Source organism: Cariama cristata, unplaced genomic scaffold (assembly GCF_000690535.1).
Source record: "Cariama cristata isolate BGI_N322 unplaced genomic scaffold, ASM69053v1 scaffold4094, whole genome shotgun sequence".
NCBI lineage: Eukaryota > Metazoa > Chordata > Aves > Cariamiformes > Cariamidae > Cariama > Cariama cristata.
The window spans coordinates 22,291-29,496 of NW_009614515.1; the positions used below are offsets into that span (position 1 = coordinate 22,291).

The 7,206-nt window shown below is 42.9% G+C and overlaps 1 protein-coding gene across 1 annotated transcript in view; it reads right to left on the reverse strand.

Moving 5' to 3' along the window:
• AXDND1 (axonemal dynein light chain domain containing 1) overlaps positions 1-7,206 on the reverse strand; it is a 19,447-nt gene that overhangs the window by 9,804 nt on the left and 2,437 nt on the right. Inside the window, 11 exon segments of the mRNA XM_009699443.1 lie at positions 822-1,056; positions 1,182-1,245; positions 2,127-2,272; positions 2,842-2,943; positions 3,559-3,595; positions 3,597-3,677; positions 4,348-4,452; positions 4,888-5,028; positions 5,520-5,641; positions 6,347-6,455; positions 6,576-6,598. Coding sequence (XP_009697745.1) covers positions 822-1,056; positions 1,182-1,245; positions 2,127-2,272; positions 2,842-2,943; positions 3,559-3,595; positions 3,597-3,677; positions 4,348-4,452; positions 4,888-5,028; positions 5,520-5,641; positions 6,347-6,455; positions 6,576-6,598 — 1,165 coding nt within the window.

A 7,206-nucleotide genomic window follows, 5' to 3' on the forward strand; every position in this document is an offset into this window, starting at 1 on the left:
TAGGGAAAAGCACAGGATAACCATGAGTGAAAGAATAAGACGACAGCATGAGAAGCAGTTTAGCAAACATGAGTAGCAGTTCCTCCCAGCACATGTTCATTTTAGTCTGTTCCTGATGGCCCATGTTCAGTTTAGTTTTAGTCTGCTAAAAGGAAATAAGATGAATAAAAAAGCATCAGAGATGAAACAATTCTGAAGTCAGAAACAAGGCAAAGTCTTGAAGATGCAAAGGTTGAGAAGGTTAGTTGCAAATTACCCAACAATTGTTTGTTATCTTACACAGGACATGGTAACTTTATGCCAGCAAAGAAAACATTTATTTACATACTTTTTAATCAGGATAATTCAATATCTAGATTAAGATTACCTTATCACTAGTGCAAAGTTATCAAAAAAAAAAGTATTACCCTCTGATACAGTGATATCTGGTTAATGATCTTCAAAGTGTTGTTTTACTTCATATTTTAAACATCTATTCTTTCCTTTTACATTTATTTTCTTTTCCATAAACTGTCCACATAATCACAAACCGCCCGCTCTCTCTCTGAACATAACAAATGACTTCCCTGTGTCATACCCGCATTGCATATTCTTTGCACTGTATCACATTTAAAATTTCAGATAGTCTTTTTACGTGTGACTGCAGGTCAAATTTCTTGAAGTTTATCCCTTGAATACTCTTGATTCCTAGCACATGCCTGGGGGTCAGACTTTAGCTTTGGCAAAGGCCAGTACAGATTATGTCAACTGGTCTTTTATTATCTGCTACTTTTCTGGCATCCCCAAGGAAAGACTGAACTGCAAAATTGGTCATTCCTTACCATTGTTCCCATTTATCCTTATATTATATTACCGGTACAGTTCACACACCCTTTGGTTTATTTCTTGCAGGGCAGCGTGCTGTGGAGGCAATGTTCCAGCAAAGTCCCAGTGTCAATTCAGCACTGTTTGTCCCAGCAACGTCCAGTGTTCCTGCTGGCTGGCAGTGCTCCTCAGACTTTCCGTCTTTCTCAGGTGCACCTCCCCTCCATACTGCTGCAGGTCTTCTTTTAGCATCTGCAGTAGATGTGTTTTCATTCAACATTTGTGATGGGCATAGATGCTCACCGGGGCTCAGCTAACACGTGGTAATTTGCTGAGCAGATACCACTCAACAGTATGTCCAACCCCCAAAATCTTACATTTATCAAGTTCTTGATATGTTGTAGGATTTCACCCAGTAGCTCTTCATTCATTGGAGAGGAGCTAAAGCAGAGGGAAAGAAGGGATGAGAGCTGAGAGAAAAAACTCCTTTAGTAGCCAGTGTAAAACCAAGAGTCAAGATATACTCTATGCATACCAAGTTAGCAATACAAATTGTAAATTGAAAGAGAAGTAAAAACCACCAGGCCCTACTCAACCAGAGATGATTTTTGTTCTGTCACTCAACATAACACAAACACTGGGTGTCAGTTAAGAAAATATGTTATTTCCAGCAAAGACGAAAATCAAATTCAAGCACATATTGAAAATTCAGACAGCGTTAAATCTATGATTGAAATCTATAAAGTGATGTCTTTTGTTAATGCACACACTGTGTGCGTTTCTGCATTTTGTACTTGCATTTATGCTTTATTTAAATATCACAATGAACTAACAAAAAGCCTGCAAAATATAATCACCTTAACATACAAAATGACTTTGGATTTGAAACCTCATGTCTCTCAGAGTCTCATTTTGTATCTGTTCATTAGAGAACTGAATGCTCTATTAAAGCATCAATGCGTGTGCATTCAAGTTAAAATGAACCAAACTAAGAAGAATTCTGTTACAGCAGCGAGAGCTTCAAAAAGGACATTCTGGTTCACAGCAGGAGGGTACAATCCTTGCTCCACTGAATTCAATCATAAACCTACAGCATCACCTTGGAGTTACTCTTAGGGACCTGATTATCAAAATACATGTGTTGAGCAGAAAAGTAGAGCAGTGAGGGACATGCAAATTGCACCAAATCTCACTGCACCTGAGAGTCAGCGCATGCTTTGCACTGGGTCAGGGAAACCTACGGTCACGAGGCAAAGGTTCAGGGTGCTGACTGCTCCCCCCAGTCCCTCTGGGCCACTCATGAGTCACTGCCATGGAAGTGCTGAAGCCACTTGTTGATGCTGCTGCAGACAATTTGCAGCTTCCCCCGGCTGGACTCCTCGGAATGTTCCATTTCTGCTCCAACACAACCCAACCTCTCCCTGAACTGCTCAGTCTCTTCCTGCAGATCAGCCAGGTCTCCCGTGTCCTGCAGGCATTGGGCAAGAGAGTAGGAAAAGGGACTGTTGCCGTGATTATTTTGATCTGAGTAGGAGGAACTCTCCCTTTGTCCTAGTGATTGAGATATGTACGTATCAGAGATCTGGGAAATGTCTGTAATTCCACAGTGCAGCCCTCACAAACCCTTTGAGACAGGACTAGGGTGCTCACCCTCGCCAGGCATGCCAGAACTGAGTGCTTGACTCGTTGTTTGTATGCTACCAAGAGACCATGCAGCCCCACACCTATGAGGCCAAAATTACACTAGCCTGGATCTGGTTTGGCTTTATGGAGAATGAATGGGAAGAGAGAAGAAAGCCACAAAGAAAAATGGGAAACGGGAAAAAAAAAAGTTTGAGGTAGAGAAAAGGGGACATGGATTAAAAAGAAAGAGAAGCGGAGTGTGAACTAATTCAAATTTTAATGTTCATTTGAAATCAGGCCAAGATTTGAAAGTTCAAATAACAGCCAAAGTACCAAATGCTTTATTGAGAACCGTAGAGCTACATAAACCACACACACACTTTGAACAGGTGTCCATCACAGGCAGGTCCCTACCTTTGAGGCCAAGAGGACTATGAAATGCTTGAGAACGTTGGTCAGTGTCTTTCCACTAACATGGAGCCCGCGAACCAATGTGAGCTGGTTTCTGTCTATTATCTGGGATTAAAAAAAAATACAAACTTATTTGCCCTGTTCTTTTCTGAGAGGAGAGGCATCTGACAGTAACATGGGAGCTTTGCCATAAATGAAATGCAGCTCAAGTGGTTGAGTCCACTTTCCTTACAATTAAATCTCTGCTCTCTCAGACAGTCTCAGAAGTTCTGCTAACAAATTTTAAACTTGAATCAGATAAAGTAGGAGATCACAAACAAGGGGGACACACAAACAAGGAAGCACAGAATTAACTGAGAATGGTATTTTGTCAGGAATTGTAAGGAATCTGGGTACAATATTCTAAATGATGGGGAAATATGAAACTTTTTAGTCTAACCCATTGCAAAATGGAAATACTCATTTCACAGAAGTTCTTCCTGCAGAGAACTTGGACACCTGTCCCAAAAACGCTGTGTGAATCAACTGGTTTCCATTAAAATAAAACCATGCATGAAATACAACACACCTCAGGAAATGAGGTCAGGGCAGATATGAGACATGTTACTACCCAATCGTATTAAATAAAAATGTTCTTTGGGATGAAATCTGCCCTTGAAACAAGACTGCTAGCTGTGATGTTTCATACCTTGTGGTGTATCACTGATCTCCTGCACGTACCTTCAGAGCCAGGTCATACGCAGCTGAGCTCCAAATGATTCTCTTGAGCTAGCAGCAGAACCTGCTCTTCCAGTCGTCTTCTCTGCAACTCGTATAACTCCCGATACTCTTCCAAAAGGGTAGAAGAAGAGAAAGATGATGAAACATGTGCACCTGTGTTTCTCATTCACGTTCACTGTCTTCCTCCGAATTCCTAAAGCTTCTCTTAGACATTTCCTCATCCTCCATCCTTCCTCAGTTGCCTTCTGCACAGCCTGTAAATTCACAGGTCCTTTTCCCCAAGCCCATACAACACCTTTCTCTTGATATTCCCATTGTGAGTTTCCAATCAATATGAATACAGATCTCTGCTGGGACTAGACTAGCTGTTTTCTTCATGACACAAGATTCCTGAAGGTAAATCTGTGTACCTACTCACTCACCACAACTGATACCAACCATCTAAATCTCTGATTTTCTTAGGTATCTGAAGATGTCCACAGGCCCCTCAGAAGTTCTGAGCTGCAGGCTCTGCTAGACTATGAGGAGCTCACTGGCTGTGAATGTGGAGTGACGAAAAGGGAATGCCAGCACCTGAGCAACAAATGCAACTTTCACGACTTAAAACTAGAAACGTTTTGAACGGCTTTCTCTCCCTTCGAGGACTTTAGGATTTATAGCAAAATAATGGCATTTGCCATAAACAGACAAGCTCTTTCCCCAGAAGGAAACCAGTCTTGACTTCTCCTTCCCAACAACCCTGAGAGAATGATACCAGCATGCTGCAGAAATCTCCCCACCTCAACCTACTTGGCATTCGCCTTAGCCTCCTGCATGGCTGCAGCTAGCTCCTCTTGGGCTTTTTCTGCTTCTTTGGTCACCTTGAGGTCATCCTCTAGTACCTCGTACAGCCCGCTGAAACAGCAAGGAACAGTCTTAATGCAACTTAACCCAACCCAAAGATCTCTACTCTGGCAAATACAGACTGGTGGGCTCTACACTATCACGCAGGGCTCTCTTCATCCAACACAATCATCTCACCGTAGGGGTGAAAGGCACCTTGAAGACGTCCTCTTCCCATGCACGCATGTTGCTCCAACAACCCTTGTATGCGGTCCCCCACCAATGAACCTCCACAGTGTTAAGGAAAGGGGGTGGCTTTGACATTATTTGGCACTAAGAGGGTGCACTGAGAGTATGAGGAGGCTCAAGTGCGGTTCCTGTAGCTTTGCTTCAAATCGTAACACTGTCTTCCTGCTCCCACGGGAGGAAGATTAGAAAACCAAACAAAGTCAATGGGCTAAGTATAGGGTACAGAGATAATTTCTTAGGATCAGGCAGGATTCAGACCCAGCCAGCTGTCCAACAGATTCTTTAAACTAAACTGCTTCCTCTGTAATATGTTTGTCAACCAACCGCTGTGTCATCATTTTTTTGTATAGGGTCTTCATCTGTTCAGGAATCCGCTCCAGGAGACCCACATACCTCTGCCTGCAGTAAAAAGAGTGAAAAAGGGTATTTACCTGAGAGTGCAGATCTCTCCTATACCATCTGAAGACCCTTTCCTTTCGCTGCACAGGAAAGCAAATAGAAGGCAATCTTTTGAGTATTTGGACTGGCGATTTTAAACACTCAAACAATTTAATTGCTACAAATAGTGATAATCTGAGCACAGGATGGGAAATACCAGCTATTCTACGTGTGAAAACTGCCACAATGTCACACCAATAATGCACCCATACCGTCAAGTGCGGTGACAGTGCCGACTTCAACTGCTACCTAACCGAGGCTCGTTAGCCCCGGTTGTTAACTAGGCAGGGAAATCATATTTTACTCCTGGCATCACACCCCATGCCAATTACATCGTGACGGGCTAGCTTTGCTGGGCAAGGACATTAGGAGCAATCTGCAATAGCTAATGCTACTCCCGAGAAGACACTGCCACAAATCAAGAGGGGGATTAAGGGTTGGCTAATGATGACCTGAGCTTCGAAAGGAGCTGTCCTCTCTCCACGCAGTCCATGCTGAGCTGCCGAATCAGTTCATGAAAAATGATATTATAGATGTTCTGCTCTGCCTTCATCAGCTCCAGCACGTTGTGCAGCTTGCAAAACAGGTGAGAAAAATCACAGCCTTGCAGAGCCTAGCCAGCCTACTCCTTTAACAACAGATTAGCATTTCTTCTGAAGCAGGTTTCCCTTTGAGGGCAAAACACTACTAAAGGTAGAAAGAGGAAGGGAAAGAACCATCCTGCGTGTATTCACACGTTCGTTTTCAAACACGTTAGGCACTACCCTGACTACCCTCCTGTCAACATCCATGGCAGCTTCTCCACTAATTCCAGCTGGAGTTCGTGCTGAGACAATGCTCTATGTTTTTCAAAAATCCTTCCCCATCACCATGCAAGGATAACAGAAAATAAGGCAATGCAAGGTACAGATGTTCTTTGACATCTGCTTTTTAGGTGTATGAAGGTTTCCAATGGCCAATTTTGTAACATAGCAACCTATCTCCCAACAAAGAGATGAGACAGTTACTGCCCTTGTTCCTCCATAGTAATAATGCCAAATGCATTCTCTTCTGGCATTTTTGCCAGAAATGTAACTTCCTACTCCAGGAAACTAACTGTTCCTTTGTGGCTCAGACAAAGCTGAAGAGAAGCTCAGGAGAGGAAACCCCTGATTATTACAGGACCTACAGACAGCTGGCTTGGGCAGAAGCTAGCTTCTAGCAGGCACCTTCAGCACAACAGGGATAAACACTAGGGAAAACAGAATGTTATTTTTCTGGGTACAAGCAAGTTATCCACCTGTGAAGGCCTTGTAATTCTGATTAGCTTGTAATTCTGATTAGCTTTTTCCAACATGCTGTCCATCAGCTCCATCAGCTGGATGATGTCTAACCTCCCAGAAGGTTTCCTGACAGACCAGAAAGAGACACATCATTATTCCATAGAGCATATTATGATATTTTCCCAGGAAATTAAATTCAAACAGCTGTTTTTCTCCAACAACAACTTCATGTGGGGTGGTACTTACATGGATGGGAACTGCCGCAGTTTCTTTCACAGTATTCAAGCAGTGTTATTTACTGAAACGAACACAAGTGTTAGAACTTGATTACAAAGCAATCCTTCCAGTGCCAGTGAAGGAGTCCTGCTCTCTCCTTCAATCTCTTTGTCCCATGTACAAGCTGATGAAAGTTGGAAAGTCAGAGAAGGGTCTACAGGGGGAGCATCCAGAGCCTAATGTGAGAATTGCACCTCCTGCAGCTGTTCCCTCAGCTGGAGCTCCTTCTTTTGGCCACTAGCAACAGAAATCTTGTAGGAACCCTCTCCCTTTAAGACCTCTCATGGTACTTGGCTAAGAAGTCACTGATGGGTTTAAAAGTTACTGGTGGGGCCAGAAAAGCACTATGTATCCACATCACACCCACCCAGAGGCTGATCACAGGAGACCATCGAAATAATAAGATCATGTTCTGTTACATCATCTTGGCAAAGAAGCTGTGAGGATTTCACTCCTAATCTTAGTATTTTAATCCTTGAATAATGAGACAGAACCTCCTTTAAATTTATTAAGTTATCTGGAGGGATCAAGGGGAGTCTCAGTAGCCTTTTTTGGGCAAGGCTTCGTACACTCAATTCAAAACTCACAGCCTGAAAAACTG